This window comes from Sceloporus undulatus, chromosome 2 (assembly GCF_019175285.1).
Source record: "Sceloporus undulatus isolate JIND9_A2432 ecotype Alabama chromosome 2, SceUnd_v1.1, whole genome shotgun sequence".
NCBI classification, from domain to species: Eukaryota; Metazoa; Chordata; class Lepidosauria; order Squamata; family Phrynosomatidae; genus Sceloporus; species Sceloporus undulatus.
This window is the reverse complement of record NC_056523.1, coordinates 176,571,825-176,593,736: the sequence shown is the minus strand read 5'-3', so window position 1 is coordinate 176,593,736 and position 21,912 is coordinate 176,571,825. Positions and strand designations below refer to the sequence as shown.

At 40.6% G+C, this 21,912-nt stretch overlaps 1 protein-coding gene across 3 annotated transcripts in view; it reads left to right on the top strand.

The window, feature by feature from the left end:
• Positions 1-21,464, top strand: part of VDR (vitamin D receptor) — a 104,921-nt gene extending 83,457 nt beyond the window's left edge. For all 3 annotated transcript variants that reach the window (XM_042448073.1, XM_042448075.1, XM_042448074.1), the window contains 6 exons: positions 8,664-8,848; positions 10,183-10,285; positions 11,409-11,571; positions 13,567-13,718; positions 14,759-14,875; positions 17,041-21,464. In XM_042448073.1, the coding sequence (XP_042304007.1) occupies positions 8,664-8,848; positions 10,183-10,285; positions 11,409-11,571; positions 13,567-13,718; positions 14,759-14,875; positions 17,041-17,300 (980 nt within the window). In that variant the 3' untranslated portion in view covers positions 17,301-21,464. The remainder of the gene's footprint in view (positions 1-8,663; positions 8,849-10,182; positions 10,286-11,408; positions 11,572-13,566; positions 13,719-14,758; positions 14,876-17,040) is intronic.
• Positions 21,465-21,912: the final 448 nt, after the last annotated feature.

Below are 21,912 nucleotides of genomic sequence, written 5' to 3'. Positions count from 1 at the left end.
TTATTAAAGGTTGCCAGCATCTTGACAAATTATTGTTGATTGTACAGTTATTTCTTTTTCCAGCAGGCTGCTGATTCCTAGCAGTATTAATAGGCTCTTTCAAAACAAATGTTTGTATCTGTTAGCAAAGAAAAGATGGAAGAAAAAATAGTGTTTTAGCTTTTTCTTTTTATATTCTGGGGGCTTCCGCACTTTTGCTAGTGCTGTAAGGTTTGCAATGATGAGGGAAACATTCCATTCATGCAGGGTAAGCATTACAGCTGTAATCATTAACATTGTTATTAGAGAGCGAGCAAGCCCAGCTGTAAGCCTGTACAGGATTGCACTCTTGTATGTCAAGCGACTTTTGTTAAAAATGCATTTTCAAATGCACAGTGGCAACTAAAATTTCCCATGCTAATTCTTGGGGTACATTTTGGGTGTTGTTTTTAGGACTAGCAGACAGTCAACTAGATGAGAAATGTAAATAGATTTAACTGCTTGGCTTTATCCAGCTAAATTCTAGGAACTGCATGTTTGAAGAAGTCAGGGTTCTCTACCAGAACTGTTAAAAGCTACAGTTCTCAGAGTAGATGTGGGGGTGGCAGACCAGTTTGTAGCATGAATGTGCTCAGTTCCCAGCTCGGCTGTAAAACCCACTGGGGTGACCTTGAACGAGTCACATGCTCTCAGCCTCAGGGGAAGGCAATGCCAAACCTCCTCTGAACATATCATGCCAAGAAAACCCCATGATAGGTTTGCCTTAGGGTCACCATAAGTTGGAAATGACTTGAAGGCACACAACAACAACAGCCCAACCCAAGAGTCAATTTTTCTCCAAATATTTGTGGGCTATACTGAGCAAGGACTTCATTATCTATTGAGGAGTCCCTCTAAGATGTTAATAAGTTTTGAGATCAAGCTGTTCTCACACCCAGGTTTTCATGATCTTTCATGCCTTCCAGCTCAGTTACTAGATTTATTTATTTATTTATTTATTTATTTATTTATTTTGCTTCTTTGGAAGTACTGTACCCTGAAAATGCTTCAATGGGCAAACTGTATGGTGGAGTTGGGAAGCCATGCAGATGGCATTGGAATCCATTTTCCATCAGTCACTGCCAGCATGACCAGTAGTGAGGAATAATAATAAATAAAAGTTTTATTTTTATACCGCCCTTCCGAAGATCAGGGCGGTTAACAGCATAATAAAAACACACATATACATCTAACATCAAAGTTAAAAACAAATACACAGACCAGAAAAATACCCCCGTTAGCCAGTCCTTTTTGCCACAGAAGAGGAAGGGAGGCCCACTGGACTTTAGTCGGGGAATGCATGCTTAAATAGAAAGGTTTTGAGGTCCTTTCTAAATTGGGCCAGGGAGGTGGCCGAGCGGAGCTCTGTGGGCAGCGTGTTCCAAAGGGCCGGGGCGGCGATGGAAAATGTCTTCCTCGCAGTGGAGGTCAACCTAGCCCCTGGCACCCTAACTAATTGCTGCCCAGATGTTCTGAGGGTGCGGGGCAGAATGTACGGGGAGAGGCGGTTCTTCAGGTATCCTGGGCCCAAGCCATTTAGGAATGAGAGGAACAGTAGTCCATCGATGTCTGGAAGGGCTCTCACTCTCCCTGTATAGATATGGACATGATATGTATCAGCACCTCAGAAGTGCTAGCAAATATTTATAAAGATAAAGTGAAAGATTTCTCCTTTGACAAAGTTGTCAAGTTGTGTATGCCTGTAGAGGTCAGTGCTTATCTCCATTACTAAGCCGAAGAAGAGCCAGTGTTTTCAAAGACAACTCTGTGTTCATGTGGCCAGCATGACTTCACAGAATGCTGTTACCTTTTCATCAAAGGGATACCTTTTTATCTATTTGCACTTTTACATGCTTTCGAACTACTAGGTTGACAGAAGCTGGGACTAGTGATGGAAGCTCACTCTGTCATGCGGTGCTTGGGCCTCAAATTGCCAATCTTGCAATCATCAGACTCATAGAATCATAGAGTTGGAAGAGACTGCAAGGGCCATCCAGTCCAACCCCCTGCCATGCAGAAAACCTCAATCAAAACATCCCCAACAGATGGCCATCCAGCCTCTGTTTAAAGACCTCCACGGAGGAAGACTCCACTACTCTTTGAGGGAGTGTGTTCCACTGTTGAACAGCCCTTACTGTCAGGAAGTTCCTCCTAATGTTGAGGTGGAATCTCTTTTCCTGGAGCTTGCATCCATTGTTCTGAGCCCTAGTCTCTGGAGCAGAAGAAAACAAGTTAGCTCCCTTCTCAATATGACATCCCTTCAGGTATTTAAACAGGGCTATCATATCACCTCTTAACCTTCTTTTCTCCAGGCTAAACATCCCCAGCTCCCTAAGGCGCTCCTCATAGGGCATGGTTTCCAGACCCTTCACCATTTTAATCGCCCTCCTTTGAACACGCTCCAGTGTCTCAGTATCCTTTTTAAATTGTGGTGCCCAGAACAGGACACAGTATTCCAGCGACTTAACTACTGAGCGACCACATCCTTTTACATCAAGTATATTTACGAATATCTGCACATCAGATTAAGAACTTGCCCAGAGCTCTCCATTTTGCCTTACTTAGAAGGGAACTGTAAAGGTTAATAAATGTCATCATTTTTAAAAAAAAAGAAAAGAAAGAAAAACCATAAATATCTAGTTGATTTTTTTTAGTGGTAACTTAATGTACACATAAATCACATTGACTGCACTGGAGATCAGAACTACTGCTGCCTGGACATTTTTGACTTTTTAGGAAATGGCAAGTCAAGGTATCAGGGCAGCTACTTAACCCATGAAGGATTTGTCATATATAAAGTTAAATTGAATTGGGGTTAAGACAAATTACTGCAAGTAGGTGGAGGAACTTCTGTTGTCGTCGTCGTCGTCATCATCATCATGTAAGGTACTGCACTTAGGGCAGAAAAATGAAATGCACAGATATAGGATGGGAGACACATTGCTGAATGAAAGTACAGTACATGTGAAAGAGATCTAGGAGTCCAAGTAGACTATAAGTTGAACATGAGTCAACAGTGTGATGTGGCAGCTAAAAAGGCCAATGCAATTCTAGGCTGCATCAATAAAAGTATAGTGTCTAGATCAAGAGAAGTAATAGTGCCACTGTATTCTGCTCTGGTCAGGCCCCACCTGGAATATTGTGTTCAGTTCTGGGCGCCACAATTCAAAAAGGACAATGAGAAACTGGAGCGTGTCCAGAGGAGGGCGACTAAAATGGTGAAAGGTCTAGAAACCATGCCCTATGAGGAACGACTCAGGGAGCTGGGGATGTTTAGCCTGGAGAAGAGAAGGTTAAGAGGTGATATGATAGCCCTGTTTAAATATTTGAAAGGATGTCACATTGAGGAGGGAGCAAGCTTGTTTTCTGCTGCTCCAGAGAACAGGACCCGGAACAATGGATGCAAGCTGCAGGAAAAGAGATTCCACCTGAACATTAGGAAGAACTTCCTGACAGTAAGGGCTGTTCGACAGTGGAACAAACTCCCCCGGAGTGTAGTGGAGTCTCCTTCCTTGGAGGTCTTTAAGCAGAGGCTAGATGGCCATCTGTTGGGGATGCTTTGATTTGGATTTCCTGCATGGCAGGGGGTTGGACTGGATGGCCCTTGTGGTCTGTTCCAACTCTATGATTCTATGATCATCATCTGCCTTTTTTCTCTTTCAGATCTTAGGCCTTTTATCTATACAGCTTCTTTTCTGTGTATGTTACCATGTAGAGCAAGCAAGGATTCTACACACCTTTCACTTTTACTGTCATCCCTCCTCCATCTACTTCCTCCGGTGCCAAAAATAGATTTCTTGCTCTCTTCGAACTTAACTCAAACTTAATCAGTGTTTTTATATCTTGAGATCTCAGTAATGGCATTGTAAACTAGAATGGAATATAAAGTAATATATCTTTTATGGTTATAATTTCAGATTAACACCTACTGGGTGGCCTTGGATGAATCACCTTTTCTCAGTTTCCCATCTCTAAAAAGTGTATCATAACACTTTGAAATGGGGGTGGGGTGGGGGGAAGATGGCTGAAGCTGAATGGGATCAGGATAGTGAAGTTTTGTGAACAGTGGTTGATAAAGTGTAGCCCTGGCCTGTTTGTGGCCCCCTGTGAAAAAAATTCTAAACCCTCCCAAATCTGGGCAAAGAAAAAGAAGATGCATTACTGCTCCTGGAAGCCTCCCAGTGCAACAGTGTACCTTTTGGAAAGATTCAAGGGCTCACTGTACAATACAGTTTAACATCAAACAGTACCCTATTCTGAGAATGAGAAGTGGCCTTCCAGCCACGTTGGGGGTTCTTGGTTTTATTTTTCAGTAGCCCAGCTGGACTTCAAAGAATTATTGGGCATAAAAGCGGCCTCCAGACCTAGCCACCCTCATCTTAAAGATTTCTTCCCCTTACCTTCTGCTCCAAAACCCTACAAAGCCTAGAATGGAGAATAATAAATCTAAAACCATAGTTTATTCAATAAATATTTATGGTTAGTAACTATCATTAGAGAATTCCCAAGGATAATTTTACACAGACCTATTAGAAGTGACACATCAACAAGGACTTAAAAGACATATATATATATTTTAACATTTCAGGCATCTATGAAAATGTTTTCTTTTTACAGCATTAGGCAATTACATCCACAATAACTCTGTCAATTTAGCATCTACACACACAACCTCATCTGCATTGGGGCTTTTTTCTTGCACTTTAAACCTTGAATTTTAGTGTGAAGTTGAATTTTAGGTTGGAAAAATGGGTATTTTAAGGGTGGTGCACATGAAAAATGGCTCTCCCAGTGCTGCATTAGGATCAGAGTTGAAAAATGTTACTTTTTTTGAACAACAGAATACATAAGACTGCAATCTTTTTTTAAAAAATGAAGCTCTACTTGGAAGGCAACCCTGATAAACTCTTTACCTTCAAAATTAAAATGGGGGAGGAAGAATGAAATGCAAATATTTGTGAGGTTCAGGAGTGTTTCTAGATTCGATTTGGAAATAAACTGGGATAGGAAAAATAGAGATTAGGTAGAATTTGTGTGTGGTCGGAGGAGAAGCCGGCACTAGAAAAGAGTTAGATGTATGTTGCTGCAAAATCTAGATTTATGAATAAGATAAACAAGTTAACATCTAACCAACGAGTTTCTCATAGGTTTTTATAAATGCTGAACAGATTTACTTATCTTTTGGACACCTCTGTGCCATGTTCCTGTTTTTGTTTTGTTTTTTAAAGTCAGGGCGATGGTTTGAATGTGTGACAGATCTAGACTTTTTACTAGATGTGCAGTTAAGTACTTAAGTTTAATGTTTGGATTTAATGGGGGGAGAGAATCTGTGAACACTGAACGTTTTATGGATGTACAGGCACATAGGGTGTGGCACCGATTTCTCAGCTTCTGTTTCATTTAGTATAGACACACTGCTGTGTGCACACGACAACATTATGCAAGTTTCCCATAAGTAATATCTCTGATTCAGAGAAACAGAAATTCCATCTCGTTGGTAAACAGCCTGCTGACCAGCACATGAGTTGCTCATTTAGTCTTCTGTGTGAAATAAATTTAGATGTAACCAGGCTTTCTAAAACAAGGAGATGAGACTTTTGCCCTTTCACATACTGCCCTTTCTCTTGAATTATACTGCTTGGAGCAGCTCATGAGGTATGCTGGTCTCATTGGACTTTTTTTCAGGGTGTAATAAATCCAGGGGGGAGAACTCAGGCAAGATTGTATAAGAATGGGGTTGAAGAAATAAGTTTTATGTCAAATGAAGTATTGTTCTTTCCTACTCCTAATAGCCTTAGCTATTTTAAAATGGGATTTAGCAATATTCCCATGACATGCCTTCTAGGCATATGCTAATTTTGGAGAAAGGAGGCCTGTAATGGCATCTGCCAGCTGAACCTAAATGCTTAAAATGGTCTTCCCTCACCATCCTACTCATCTCCGCTTCCCAGATTTCAAAAGCTTGGTCCCAGTTGTTATAACAGGAACCACATCTTAGTTTCAAATGTATTGGCAGGTCTTTTAAAATGAATAAGAAGCCTCTCTTCCTGGCATAAGAATGTGACAAGAGTCCAGCTGGATGAGACCAGAGGTATAACTAGTCCTGGATTCTGTTCCCATAGCGGCCAAGCCAATGTCGATTAGTAACCCCTTACAAAGACATGAGCGTAACAACACCCCCACATTTATGTCCTCAGGCAACTGGTATTTTGTGATACTAAAGGAAATAATAACCACCATGAGGTCCCCTGGTTACTGATTCTCATGAGGCAAATCCCCAGTTCTTTACAAAAAAATCAGGCCAGCCAGGATACTAGCATTTCTACAACTTTCTTAGAAACAGCCTGATAATCCAAACAATCATCATTATAGCAGTTTATGGGTTGCAATCCGCCTTTTCTCGCTAGCCACAGGAGCAGTGTGGATTCCAGCCTGATATTCTTTCTCACCAACTTGCCCCCTCAAATAGAATACCAAGAGTTTTGCAGTTAGCATGGGAAGAGGCTGGCTGCAGAACTCCATTTGCCTATATTTACTCCTACACATAAGTTTTCTGAGTGACCGTCAGTGACCATGTTGAAATTTTTTAGCATGCAGGGTGCTTTATAATCTTTATCCTTCTTCACATCTGTGTTATAGGTCATTTTTTTCCCATTTCCCAGCACAGAAAGTGATTGCTCAAGGCTACTAGTGGTGGAGTTGAGATATGAACTCGTTACCAAGGTTCCAAGTCCAGTATTATTTGTAGTGTGGATGCCTGCCACGCTGTCATTTTTGTCTTCAACTTTCCTTGGATATAAATATTGCCTATCCTTTTGCACATATTTGGGGTATTTTATTTAGTAATATCTGAGTGTTACTCCTCAGAAGTACCAAGAATGAGAAATGAATGCAGCCGAATGTGTCTTGGAGTAGAAGGAGCTTATTTTCTGTGCAGTCGTTCAGATTCTAAGAACAGACCAGACTTTGGAAACATTGCTAGTTTTAGACTAGAATGCTACAAATCCGCTAGCCAACATGACCAATGAATACATTATCCCAGGGATTCTGACAGCTGTAGTACAAAGTAACCATTTCTAATCTCTGAAACCAACTAAATAGTTTATTTTTGTACAATCGTGGTGCCTGTATATTTAGAATTTTGAATTCTTATTCCACAAGAAGGTTCCTACTGATCACAGAAATGTTGAGGTATAATTTCTGTTTCTAGCACATCTGAGGATATTCTTCCTCAATTTGCTTCCTCTCTTCCATTTTTACTTGTTCATGTGCTACTCCAAACATGGGGGATTTCCCTGACAGTCTGTGTAAGATGAAGTAACTACCCAACAGCAACATGGATTAACATGCCTACTGGTCATATTACCACTATGTCCTGAGGAAATTCCTTGGAACCCCATGTACGTTTAAAGCAGAGTTGGTTCATTCACTCATTCATGAGTCTAAAAGAATCTTTGTTATATTGTGAAACAACAGGCAAAGCCTTCTGTAAATAATATGTGATGTGGTCACTGTGCATTTTGGTCCAGATTTTGCCGTCCTTGAAGTCTTCCTCCCAAGAACAGATATGGTTGCTTCCCTGCCTTGTATCCATCATAAGCCAAGAAACTGTGTATGTGTGCCATGTCCATATTTCAGGCACTAATGTATATTTTTGGAGAATAGGAAACATTCTATTTTTGACTACACCTTGCAGAGGGCAGTGGTTTTCCTGGCTGGGAGATTCTGGGAGATGTAGTTCAAAAAGTAACATTTCTCAGTCTCTGCACATATTTTTCTGGCTTGGTCTTCACCCATATTAGTCATACATTATGTTTGATGTTAATTTTGTTTTAGTGTTCTGGTCACAGCGTTTGTCTATACTGGCCAAAAGTATGCCTGGCAGCTTCATAATGCAATACATCTGTGTAGACATCTGTGTAGCAGCTTCTCTTTGTGCAACATTGTGGGAATACTTCTGCTGGCACAGACCCATGACATTGCTTGCCTGTGAGAGTCGATTGTATAGTTGTTTATTTGTCAGACTCTGAGATATTTGCAGACTGCCATTTTTGAATTTTCCACAAGGCATTCAGGTACTGTGTTGTCTTTAGAAGCAGGTTGTGTGTCAGAGGCCTGGTGCCCCAAAACTAGTGACAAAAGCAAATCTACAGCCATTCTAGGTGATGGTAGTGGTGGTGAAGATGATTAAACTGCACTATTCCTCCAGTTACTCTGAAAAAGACTGCTTTACTGGGATATACAAGGTTGTTCTAGAAACAAATACTATTGGCTTTCTTTTTTGGTATTATCAGTGAGCTGCAGTCATTTACATTAGACCTAACTAGGATGTCTATAGTTAGAAGGGGAAAAATGGCTTCATGTCCATATCAAGACATGCAAACATCTATTTCAGTCTGTATCACATTGCATTTATATGAATGCCAGATGTGAGCTGTGAACATCACCTAATTTTGCAATTCACACATTGGGCTGTTTTGTTCATTCAGTTCATGCTCTCTCGTCTTCCATTAAAATTACCATGGTAGTCATGTAATTCACAACCTTTGGAACTTGTGTGTTTTATCTGTTGTCTTACTCTTTAGCTAATTCTAACAGTTTGAACTTAACTGTTATTGTTTTACTATCTTTCCATTTATCAACAGTTATTCTAACAGATGAAGAGGTTCAGAGGAAAAGAGAGATGATAATGAAGAGAAAGGAGGAGGAAGCTCTTAAGGAGAGCTTAAAGCCCAAGTTGTTGGAGGAGCAACAGCGAGTGATTGATACACTTCTTGAAGCCCACCGCAAAACCTATGATCCCACTTACTCTGATTTCAGCCAGTTCCGGGTAAGCGGCTTTCCTTCCTACCTCATTACTACTGTGAGTAGGGGGACATCTGCTGGTAAACTGAGTGAACTGAAGCAGTTATTATTTTTTGATGCTGTGGCTTTTTTTGAAGCAACAGTTCTGGCACAATTGTCACTCTCCTCCTCACTTGAAGAAAAAGGAAGTTTGCAGGCTGCAAGGTGAAGCCATTGGACTTACGATGTGTCTGCTGTAAAAATAACTATTTTAATATTTCTTTAGAGAGAAACCAATCCAATTTCCTTTGGAATTGAAATTCAGCTAGTTAATCCTCCACATCCATGGATTTTTTACCCACAGACTCAACCATCAACAGCTTTAAAATATTTTTTAAAACTATATAAATTCTAAAAAGCAAACTTTGATTTTGCCATATTATATAAGGGACACCATTTTCCTATGCCAATGTAAAATAAGCATCCATAGATTTTGTTATCCATGGGTAGTCCTGTAACCAAACCCAGGCAGGTACCAGAGGCCCACTATTATATTTCACTAAGCAGTAAGGAAATTCCTGAAGGCCAAGTCAGTGTCATCATGTGTATTGGATTAATACAACTTAATAGCAGTTTGTCTAGAATGCACATAATGAAACAATGTATCAAAAGTATCAAAGTATCTTTTTTTAAAAAAAACCTAGATTTGAAGCCTCATGACTACTGAACTTCTGTCATGCTTTTGAAAGTGCAACTCTGAAGTCATGGATTCCACTGGACAATGGACAGCCTTCTAGATCATTGCATGTGTCCACCTGCTAGATGCACCTTCCTCAGGGGCACTCAGTTCTTCCTCAGTTCTGGGGAAAGAGGAGTAGTAAGGGGGAGAAAGTACTTGTGGCTGAGGCAACCACAAGTGTTTCCTGTCTTGTAGCAACAAGGGAAGCAGTTGAGGAAGTGGAGCTCAGCTTTGGGGTTGAATGATGCACATCACAATGAGGGAGAAGGCCTTGATGTATGGAGAGCAGAAGTGGAAGGAAAGGAACTTTGCGTGCCTGATAACATAGAATTGAAACACTCATCCTTGTCCTCCTTTTTTTTATACTCTTCCTCCACGCCTCTCTTCTTCTCTGCCAGATCACATATTCTGAGCCACACCAGTATCTCCTCTGTGGGATAAGAATCTTCAAAACACCATGCAGCTCCTAACCTCATGCAGAGAATAACACAAATGTGCTAATTAAGTAAATGTGTCAATAAATATAAGTAAATAAATATATGCAAATTTGCAATAAGCAAAACTTGGGAGTAGGAAACACAGAAGTCCTGGGGAAAATAAACCAGATAGTTAAAATGCCCTTTCTGTCCTTTTTGTTTCAGCCTCCAGTCAGAGGTAGAAGAATTACAAGTAGATCATCCTCTATTATGACACAAGGTTTCTCCTCTTCAGAAGACTCCTTAGATACCTTCAGCTCCTCCCCAGGTGACATATAGGGTGCCAAATAACATTTATGTCTGCAGCTTGTTTGGTTTTTTTTTTGGTTTGGTTTGCGTTTTTTAAAACTCTATGGGAATATGAACAGTAGCTAAATTGGTGTTTCAAAGCTGGAAGTTTTAGCATTTTATTTATTTATTTCATTTGCATTGCTGCCTTTCTCCCAGAAAGAGACCTAAGGCAGCTCACAGACAAAAACATTTCAAAAACTTTACAGTAAAATTTTTAAAACATTTAAAATCATCTAAGTAAAAACAGGATAAAAAAGCATTAAAATGTGCAAAAGGTAAAAACATAACTAAAATGCACATCACATATTAAAGCCACCCTGACATGATTATATATTGAAAGCCTGGTTGAACGAAAACATTTCAGCTTGCCAACAAAAAGAAAGTGGGGAGGACCAGCCTAGCCTGCCGCAGAAGGGAGTTCCAGAAGGTGGGAGTAGCCACTGAGAATGCTCTCTCTCATGTCCTCACCAAGTGAGCCTGTGATGGTGGCAGGATCAAGAAAAAGCTTTCCACTGAATATTTTACTGTTCTGGCAGGTTTCTATGGGGAGATACAATTCTTCAAATAATGTGGGCTTATCCATATAGGGCTTTATAGCCTCTTGCTCTCTTCAGTAAATATGATTTTCATCAGATTTGCTGAGCCACTCCTAGCTCATTGTCTCTTCCTGGATTGCTTTATCTTGAGGGCTCCTGGTTGATCTTATTTTTCTGGACCTTGTAATGAAGAAGAAATAGCAGAACTACTATCACTTAGAAGGCTTGTGTTTCCACGGTCCTGTGCACTTCCTTGTAGTCTGTGATGACAGAGGACCAATATAAATCAGCCTTCAACCATGGGGCCAAGCTAGAACAGAACATAAAATAATTTTAAATATGTAAATGCTAGACTAATTAATATTAATGCCAAAAAGATTTAAGAAGCCATATTGCAGTCTGTAGCAAACATTAAGCCTCTTTCAGAAAAAAACATTTTACGTCCTTCTTTGAACAGGCTTTTTTTTCTTTCGGTTTTAACTAATATTGACAGAACCTAAGCAAGTTACGCTCTAAACACTTAAGTAAGTCTAAATTGTGTGTTTTCCTCTCCCTCCCTTGTAGAACCTAAGATGTTCTCTAATCTGGAACTAAGCGATGACAGTGATGAAAGTGCATCCATGTCCATTGACTTCTCACACCTTTCCATGCTGCCTCACCTGGCTGACCTTGTTAGCTACAGCATCCAGAAAGTGATTGGATTTGCAAAAATGATTCCAGGGTTCAAGTAAGAATGGATTTGGTTTCAGTAGCTGTGTGTGTTTATTGTTGTTGCTGTTCATTTAAACCAGAATTATATCAGACTACTTACCTCCCAAGAAGACTTCATGCTAGATTGTATGTACCCTTGTTGCCTTTTGACTTACAGTTGGGGCCTTTTTCATGCTTCACAAATATAGTGTAACAATTTCACTTTAACTGTCATGGCTGCATCCTGTGGAATCCTGGGGTTTTAATTTGGTTTTCGGTACTAGAGCTCTCAGGAGAAATCTAAATACTCCTCCCTGAACTGAAGATCTCAAGATTCTATAGCAGTGGTCCTCAAACTTTTCTCTTTAAGGGATTTTGGACTCCATTTCCCAGAATCCCAGACTATTGGCAAACATGGCTAAAGCTTCTGGGAGCTGAAGTCCAAAATCTCTTAAAGGGCACAGTTGGGGGACCACTGTTCTGTAGGATGTTGCCATGGCCATTAAAGTAGAATTGTTGTGGTGGTGTACCTTCAAGTCATTTCTAACTTATGTTGACCCTAAGGTAATCCTATCATGGGCTTTTCTTGGCAAGTTTCTTCAGAGAGGGTTGGCTATTGCCATACCCTGAGGATGAGAGAATGTGACTTGCCCAAGGTCTCCCAGTGGGTTTACATGGCCAAGACAGGATTCAGACCCTGGTCTCCAATCATAGTCCAATGCTCTAACCACTACACCATGCTCAGTCACTAAAATGGAATATAACACCATAATTGCTCTAACTGCAGACTGAAGGATATCCTCAAGTTATGTCTTGCTCCAGAAGGTAAAGGTGACCTACCTGCACAAGTCTCTGGTGTCTGTGATCCAGTCTGATACAAAATTCCCTGGAAGGTGACACCCCTTTCCAAGCACCTTATACACTTTCCCAAGACATTCCTCACCCTTTGAAAACCATTCTGTTCAAGTATATACAGTCTGCTGCCTCATGCTATCCACTGAAGTTCCACCCAGGACAAGCAGTCTAATCATCACTAATTATTTTAAATAGAAACATTTAGCCTAAGAAATTATATGACTGCATTGTATTTATCCTGACAGGAGTGCTGTGCAGTAGGTCACAATTATTCAGATTTTACAAAATGAGGAGAAATAGCCTCTTGCATTGCCCAGCATAATCTGGAACAAATCCTACAATCAGATTGTAAGCCAAAACAGTAATGTATTTACTATCTGTGCCAGTTGCCCAGTTCATCCATTGGCATGGTGTATTTAACAAATCCCATCAAAAATTGAGCATTAATGGAACGTCATATAACTATTCAGCTGCAGGGCTAATTTGAATAAGGTTTTGCCCAACTCTCATTTGGCTCTGTGTGTGTGTGTGTGTGTGTGTAGAATCATAGAATCATAGAGTTGGAAGAGAGCACAAGGGCCATCCAGTCCAACCCCCTGCTATGCAGGAAATCACAATCAAAGCATCCCCATGTGTACGCATAGAGTTTGCAGTAAGAGTTTGAACTTAAGCTGTCCATATCTAACCAATGGCATTCACTCTTTGGGATTCTAATTTGAAGGAGAAGGGTCTTGAGATAATAATAGGATTCAAAGCTGAAGCTTGTTGACTGTACATAGATCACTGAGCACTCAGCAACTCACACTATAATGTGTAGACTTACCTACTCTGAAAGTGTTGTACTTGAATTGTCCCTAAAAATTCTGTGTGTGGTCAATGCATTATAGAAACAAGTGTGTGCATATATATCAATTCATTGCTATTGCAGTGAGCTTATTGGAGACTGCCCTACAGAGAGTTAAGTACATAAGGCCAGTATGTGATAGCTAAATATATGAATGTAGAGGCATGTGTGAACAGTGAAATATAAAATTATTCACCAAGGGAGCTCCTTGATAGTGTTAGTGTTAAGCTGAGGGGAATCAAATAGTCATGAGTTGTAAGCTTTGCCATGTGAAATATTGTAATGATGGATGATCTGAGGATTCAGAAACAATTTTCCCCTTCCCCAATGTAGAGACCTAACAGCAGAAGACCAGATTGCTCTGTTGAAATCCAGTGCCATTGAAGTAATTATGCTCCGTTCAAATCAGTCGTTTTCACTGGAGGATATGTCCTGGACCTGTGGCAGCAATGACTTCAAATACAAGATTAGCGATGTCACACAAGGTATGGTGCTTTCAGGTGTGAATGTCATAAGAGGCTATACATAGTTCAGAAAGATGGTCTTTTCTGAGATGTGCTAAATTGGAAGCCGGACCTCTGCTCAGACAATAATTTCACCATCTCTGCTTTCCAACCACAGGAAATAAAAAGTAATTACAAACCAATATGGAGAAGATGAGAATCTGAAAAATCAATAATAATAAATTGATCCTTTAAAAAACTTAATGTGCCAAAGTCCCATTCACTTTTAATATGATTTAACTGTTTTTACTTTGTATCTATTTCTTTGGGTATTCTGTTTACATTAGACTACTGTGATGGGTTGTGCATTTTAGAGACCCAGATAACACTGGCCTCTAACACTGCAATGGCTTCCATTGTGCTTCTGAGCTCAATTCGGATTGCTGATTTTAACTTACAAAGCCCAAAACAGCTTATGGTCAGAATATCTGAAAAATCACCTCCTCACATATGAACCTGCCTGAAATTTGAGATCCTCCGTGGAGGTCCTGTTGCATGTCCCAACACTTTGTGAAGTTAGGTTAGTATGTTCACGTAAAAGGGATTTCTCTGTAGCAACCAAACTGGAACTCCTTATGAAAGGGAATCTTTTGAGATTTTAGAAGGCACCTAAACAGTAATATTCCAAGTGACCTTTAATGATTAAAATTGCTGTGTTTTTAAAATTGCATTTTAAGATTCTTTGTAGAGAGTTTTTAAAAAAATAGTATTATAACTTTTATACACACACACACACACACACACACACACACACACACACAGTTTTAATTAGTTCATTGTGTTGGGAACCCTTGCAGGCTAGGATGCAAGATAGAAATATCATAAAGGAAGGAGGGAGGGAGGATTGATGACAGAAATAGTGCACTCATAGATTCTAGAGATCTTTTGGGAGAATTAATGTTGTTGTGTAGTTGATGGATCCATTGATTTCTCGTTTAGCTTAATTTTGCTTCTTGCTCTGTTTCAGACTAGCTTCCAAAAATACATTGCTTCTTTAAAAGGTTGCTTTGTTTCTGTTTCAGCTGGTCATAGTCTAGACTTACTTGAGCCCCTTGTGAAGTTTCAGATTGGCCTGAAGAAACTGAACCTGCATGAAGAGGAGCATGTGCTCTTGATGGCCATCTGCATCCTTTCTCCAGGTAAGAGAAACATTGGTCTCTTGGGCTGCATTTTAGTTGGCTGCCCTTCAGTGGCTGAGGGCATCTACAAGCCATTTTGTGCATAATACTTTACCAACATAGGGACAGGTTCTATACTGGAAATAACACAGAACTCTCTTTTCACTGTTGGGTGTAAAACTCTTGAAAGCATCTCTTTCTCCATAGCTGCACACATTCAGTTATCACAATTACAAAAATATAAGAAAACCAAAAGCCATTTCCCATTTGACAAAATCTTTAAAAGATTTCATTTTCCCACAATTCCTTCAACAATGCAGGGCAAAGCTGTTGCTTTCACACTAGCAAGAAACAGAGAACATGAGGTCTTAGTGTGCATCCAGATAGGTATTGTGTAGCTATTCTGGTCTCAAAGGACTCTGTGTGTTGTTGTTTTTTTTACATTGTTGTTATGCTTATTCAGACTCCTGATCATTTGGTTACTGATCACAGGCACCTACCATACAGTTACATTGGAATTAACTACTTCCACTTTCCTTCTAATTTCTTCCCTTGTACACACAATTATGAGAAGAAGCAGGCTGAAGCCAAACCTCATTCAGAGAGTGGCTCTTTTCCATGAAGCAGACACAAGAAAGCTATCTTGGCAGAATCCATGTGGAGGTGCACCAGCAGCATCACATAGCCCTTGTTTATCTGTAGGTGATTGTTGTTAGGGGTCAGGAGAGAAGTAGATCATGGTGGATGAGCAGCTGCATCCAGGAACCTTTCCTTGCCGGGAGGATAATGCAAAGAGCTAGAGAAAGTGGTGGCAGTGGGCTCTCTCCATTCCCTCTATAAACTGTACAAGGAAGGCACTCACTCCCTACAGGGACGTAGCCAAGGGGGGGATCTTGGGGTCTGGACCACCCCCCCCCCTTCCATTAGAAAAATGAATGGTGCGTGCCGCTGCACCCAAGCCCCATTATAATGGTGGCATTTAGTCTGGACCCCCCCCCTTCCTAAAATCCTGGCTACGTCCCTGACTCCTACTTTTTGCAAGCCATGAGAGGCAAACAAGGGTTTAAATAAAGTAAAAGGTCCCATGAGCCTCATCCCTCATAATTTACACAAGGGCACAGCCCAAGCTGCAGCCAGCTCTGTTTTTAAAATTGCATTTCAGGACTGTTGTTTTTTTTAAGAGTATTATAATTTTTAAAACTATATTTATTTATACTGTTCTAATTGTTTTCACTTGTTTATTGCATTGGGAGCCCTTGCGGGTTAGGATGAAATACCGAAAAAGAAAAATAGGAGGGAGGGAGGATTAAAGCTTGTGCTTCAAAAAATTATAGTGAGCCCCTCCACATCTGCTGGTGTAGAACTGCAGGGCCCCCATGAAAGTGGAAATTGCAATTGAAAAAACAACCCACTATTTTTAACCCCCTCTGGGTATCTCAAGGTCCTCCAGCCTAAACTCTGTGGTTAATATTTGGCAGAAGTTGACCATAGAATCTTGCTGAAGTACCTGCCTAGAGACGTCCCCCCCGCAGGAATCTGTAGGTTTGCCAGAATGACTCTAGCAGAGTTGCACTGCAGAACCTACCGATTCCTAGAGAGAATATATTAATCAAATCCACAAATAATCAAATCTGCAAAAGTCAAAGCCACAAATGTGGGGGGGGGGGCAGGTGTACTACCTTTTGTACCTCAACATTTTTAAACCTTCCCACAATTTGTCTTGTCAAAAGGTCTTGCAGTACCTTTCTCCCAGGGAGTTGCCCTAACCCTGCACCTCCGATATGATCAGAAATGTTTAAAATAAAAAGATCAGTTACTCTATCCACGGCATGGTACCCACTTGCCTTAAGTCACCTTACTGCTTTCTTCTCCTGCTTCGTATTTTGTGATCCTCAGTTCTTGGTATTTGACAATCCTGCCTCATGTCACAGTTTGAGGCTCCTAACCTAAAATCCACACAGGGGATGTGTGAATGTTGTTTTGCAAGCTCATCATTTTCTTCCAGAATTGTTTTTTTAAAAGCACTAAATTTGTGGTGCTGTAAGAGAAGAGGGATTGTATGAGTGCATAGATAGTGAAAACAAAACAAACAACTACAGTGTGCATAGACCCCCCCCCCCCCCCCCCATTTCCCCCTTTGTGCTCACTCTCGTCACTACATGCGTTTCTCGTGTTGTGTTTTCTAGATCGCCCTGGTGTTCTGGACACTGCTCTGGTGGAGTCCATCCAGGACAATCTTTCAGAAATCCTGCAGACATACATTCTCTGCCGACACCCCCCTCCTGGAAACCGCCTGCTCTACCCCAAGATGATCCAGAAACTTGCAGACCTGAGGAGCCTGAATGAGGAGCATTCCAAACAATATCGCTGCCTCTCCTTCTTGCCTGAACACAGCATGCAGCTCACTCCGCTGGTTCTTGAAGTCTTTGGCAATGAAATCTCGTGACATGGTATTGGGAATTAAACACGCCGAAATAAAGGAAGGAGTCAACTCAGCTTCCCACCGGTGGCAAACTGAGAGCTTTGACCCAAGTGAAGATTTGTATATTCTGTCAGTGAGAGTTTTAACATTTTCCCCTCCACCCACACTACCAGAGGGACTGCATCATTTGTACATCTTCAGTCTCATCCTTTGCATTGCTGCTGAGCAGCAGTCTGCAAGCTAATCCCTTCTCTCCTGTCAATCAATCAAAACTGAATCGCTTTCTCACTTGCTGCTTTGCCAAAATGACACTGCTTGTCGCTTTCTTCAGTGTTGAGCCTTCAAGCCAGTGACTAAAACTTCTGTACTGTGGGTTAAGAAAAATAATGACTGGATAAGATCTTCCAGTTAGAAGAGATGGAATTGAGGGTTTGGGGTTGATGGGACTACTGGTTCATGTCATAATACCATGTGGAGAGCTTTCAGTCCAGCATGACAATAATGTGCAGAAATAGATAATTGTTCTTTTCTGTGCAATATGTGTACTCACTCCCACCCACCCACCCACCCATCCTGCAGTTGTCAAGGCTGTTCAGTACTAAAGGTATTTATTAGCCAGATAATGAATTGGAGAGAGCTGTTTACTGGATTAAGTAGCCTATACCATCTTTCTGGCTTAAAAAAAAAAGAATTGTGATTTGTCCAGTGTGCACAGTGTGTAACGCATGCTGGCACTAAATAGATAGAAGGAGGATAATTGAACTAACCATGTACATCTCAGTGAAGATCTTCTGGGAGAATCTTAAATAAACAGCTCTTGCCAGGATCTCAGCATTGGTTTCAAAAGAAGAAAATACACTCAGAACATGCCCTCTTTGTAACATTTATCCTCAGTCAGTTTCAAACACTACCAGTTATCAAGAGGTGATTCCAGTTAACCCAATGGTATGGTATGGGGCTGGTCTGTAATCCATTTAAAGGGTTTGAACTGTTCAAGATAATGGTGTCCTTTCATAGCAGAACTTATCAGCTTGTGGTCCTCCAGATGTTTCTGGACTTCAATTCTTATCAAGCCCAACCAGCATAATGAATGGTATGGGATTCTGGGAATTGCAGGTCAGCATCTGGAGGACCACACGTTTCCCACTCCTGCTTTAGTGTGATGTAGAGACCCATTTGTCAGCAGTTCAAGCCATGTGTAAAGTGGCATCTACAGGTCACTGTCCAAAGAACTGACATGCAGAGGTAATCTTCAGATCTGTTCATGCTCGGGGCCGCAGTGTTTGAGTCAGTCCTTAGTCATACTCAGGGAGGCTGAAACTAATTTATTTTTGTCACTCATAAGATGTTTACTGTGAGTTTGATGATCTCTGGAAAACTTAAGCACAAGCTGTCACAAGATGAGAAGGGAAGGAATTCATCACCAATTTTAAAGCAGTTTGGAATAGGCAGTTGCTAATATATTGGTCCAAAAGAATCTTGAATAATACAGATAGGTTTCATTGGGCCAATATTTGATTCTTGTAAGAGTTGAGTGCCATTTGAATGACAAAGAGTTTTTAAGCATGCAAAATGAAAAAGATAAATTGTCAGCTGTTATTAGACTTTCTCTACATGGCTGCATCCACACTGCAGAAGTAATGCAGTTTGACACCGCTTTAACTGCCATAGCTCCATGCAATGGAGTCCTGGGATTTGTAGTTTGTTGTGGCACCAGAGCTTTCTGACAGAGAAGGCTAAATATCTCACAAAACTACAAATCCCAGAATTCCATAACAAAGTGGTGTCAAACTGCATTATTTCTGCAGCCCATATCACTTCAGATAGATGGTAGTCTGCTCATAAAATGTGTGCCATTCATTTCAACTACATGCTGTACATTCACCAGCAGGATCTCTCTCTCTCTCTCTTTCTCTCTCTCTCACACACACACACACACACACACTAAAATGATTGTGACAGCTGCAGTTTGCACATCATGCACAGCTGCAGGTGAGCACCTAAACTGTCTTATGGGATAATTCTAAGGATACACAAAGCCTCTGTTGACTATATTTAGCAGTTCTGTGGGATTGTGTCAGTAAGTATTTGCATATATGAATTGATCAAGGTGGAGGTGGGAGCTTTCTCCTTAGAGTAAAATCTTCCTTTTGTTCGCTTGGTGTCAGTAGGGTAATATAGGAAGAGGTAATTCTTGTGTAAAAGTGCCTTGGGCTTGCTCCTATGCAGTGATTTTTCTCCCTCAAATTATGAGTAGATCATTTTAGTCTAAAATTGGTCTAAATTACTAGGCTTGAAGAGATCCAAATTAACTTCCTTTTGTACCTTCTGCAGCCCACCCACATGGAGTAAGTCTCTGTGGTATACTTGTCTGGGAGCAATGCATGCAGGTGCCTCTCTCTTCCCCCAAAGTACAACTGTCTCCCTTTTCTTGGACAGATCACAATTAAAGGGCAAACATTTGCATCCTAGCAGCGAAGAAAGGAAAGCATCAATTTGCCACATGGCTCTTGACATGTGCTTGTAATATAAGCCTACTTCTCGAAGCGCTGCAACTTCAGCTACTGAAGAAAAATCTGGAAGTGAGGTGCATATACAAGAGGGAGGGAGAGGAGGTTATCTGAATTTTTTTAAGGGCCTATCGTAGGAAGGTATCAGTCTGCAAAGAGTTCTTGTAGCACTTTTTCAGAACAATTGGTTCCTCTACCCCAATATTGTCAGCACTGGTTGGCAGCAGCTATCCAGTGATTCAGGCAAGATCCATTCATAGCTCTACTTGGAGACTAGGGATTGAACCTGGGACCTTCTTCATGCAAAGCATGTGCACTGTCACTGACTTGTATCCCTCCCTGTGACACAGATGTGAATGTGAGGTTTAGATCCTGTGTGTCCCATCCCAAGAATTAATCCCTAAATCTAATGGGATGGGGACCCATCATTGGGGCCTGATATCTAAGTCCATCATGCAGAGTATTCTTTCATAAGGGAGTGGAACCAGCCATGCTTCCAACCACTGCATACTTTAAAATGTAATGATTCCAGCCAGCAACTCAAACTTACTGGTGAGTTGTGTCTAGTTTGTTAAAGGCTGTATGAAAACACCCCTTTAGTTTAATGAATGTCTTTCATCAGTTCACTTGTGTTTTTTCCTTTGCTTCCTTTGCCAGTGTGTGTGTGTGTAATTTTATCTTTTGGTCATCTGCTGTCAGCCAAGAGGTTGGAACTGACTCTAGGGGTGCTTCTAGTTGACATCTGATTTGATTCACAGCTTTGTACAGGAGATCCAGTAGCTTCCCAATGCTTTTTGACTGCTAGCATTAGGAGCCCTCCATCTGGAAGCATCCTGCCTGTTTCTCAAAGTTCCCTATGGGCAGAACTTGGATAAATTACCGCTATGGGCAACACCTAGTATGTCCCATGGTCATTGGCCAAAAGAGATACAGTTCAAAAGAGTAACTTTTCCAAACTGCCTGTCAGATTTGTCCAAGCCCTCCATCTGGAAGTACCCTCTAAATAAATCCCTGTAGCCATTAAGAGAATAAACCAAGCCATTATATTTTTCCAAAGAATTGTGGAGAGGGTTTTTAAACCTCGCTCATATATTAAATGCATTAGCAATGCCAATGCTGAACAATTCGCCCCAGATTCTGTGGCTTAATTGAATGTGTAAATAGCTATTTAATATAGGTTGACAATGTTCTGTTGTAAAATGTAAATTGGATTTTAGACATTTTAAGAACAATGACATTTGAATTAAAGCTGCTCATTTTGAGAGATGCTGGAATCCCCCCCCCAACTCTGCATGTGAAAGCCAAACATATAAAGTGCAAGAGGAGTAGCTTCTTTCCAAATGTGAAACACAAATCATCTCTCGTTTGTTGCCTTGTGTAATTTAAATGGTCATGCGATGCACTTTATTAAAAAAAAGATCAGTGGAATGATTTAAAGATACAAATCTATATTTAATTATAGTAGTTCTGGTGATGAAGAATTAGAGGTGATTGCTATCTGTTTGTTCCTCTGTACATCTTTGGGCTTTTTTCTAATGGGTAAAGAGAAGATCTAATATAAAGAAAAATAAATCCAGAGCTTTATTGACATGATAAGGAATGATTGAATCCTGTTTTCATAGTTGTAAGTGTAATATGCTGTTACCTTATTAATAAAAATGTATTGCTTTGTGGAAAATAAATCACATGTGTAATTTATTTACAGTGCAATCCTGTACATTTGGCTGAGAGGTATGCCTCACTGAGTTCAGAGGAACTTGTTTCCAAGTAAGAGCCCATACAGAGAGGCCAAAATAAAGCTGCTTCGGGTCACTTTAGAGGTATGCTGTTTAAATGACACACGCATCTTAAGAGACCAGAAGCCATGCTCCAGTCCTATATGTCTTAATATTTGTCAGTCTGTATAGTTAATTTTCTGCTTCTTTTAATATTTTGGAAGTTTATTTTTACATACCTTATTACAAATGTCCTACACTGCAAATCTCCATAAAGCCACCTTCAGCCACTTTTCCAAAGGTCTGGTTTATGGCCTTACTCTGCCACAATCTATACAATAATCACAAATCATTTTTGATTGCCACTATCTTAATGTTGGGGGGAAAAAGTGGGGGGGATTGTTGACTTCT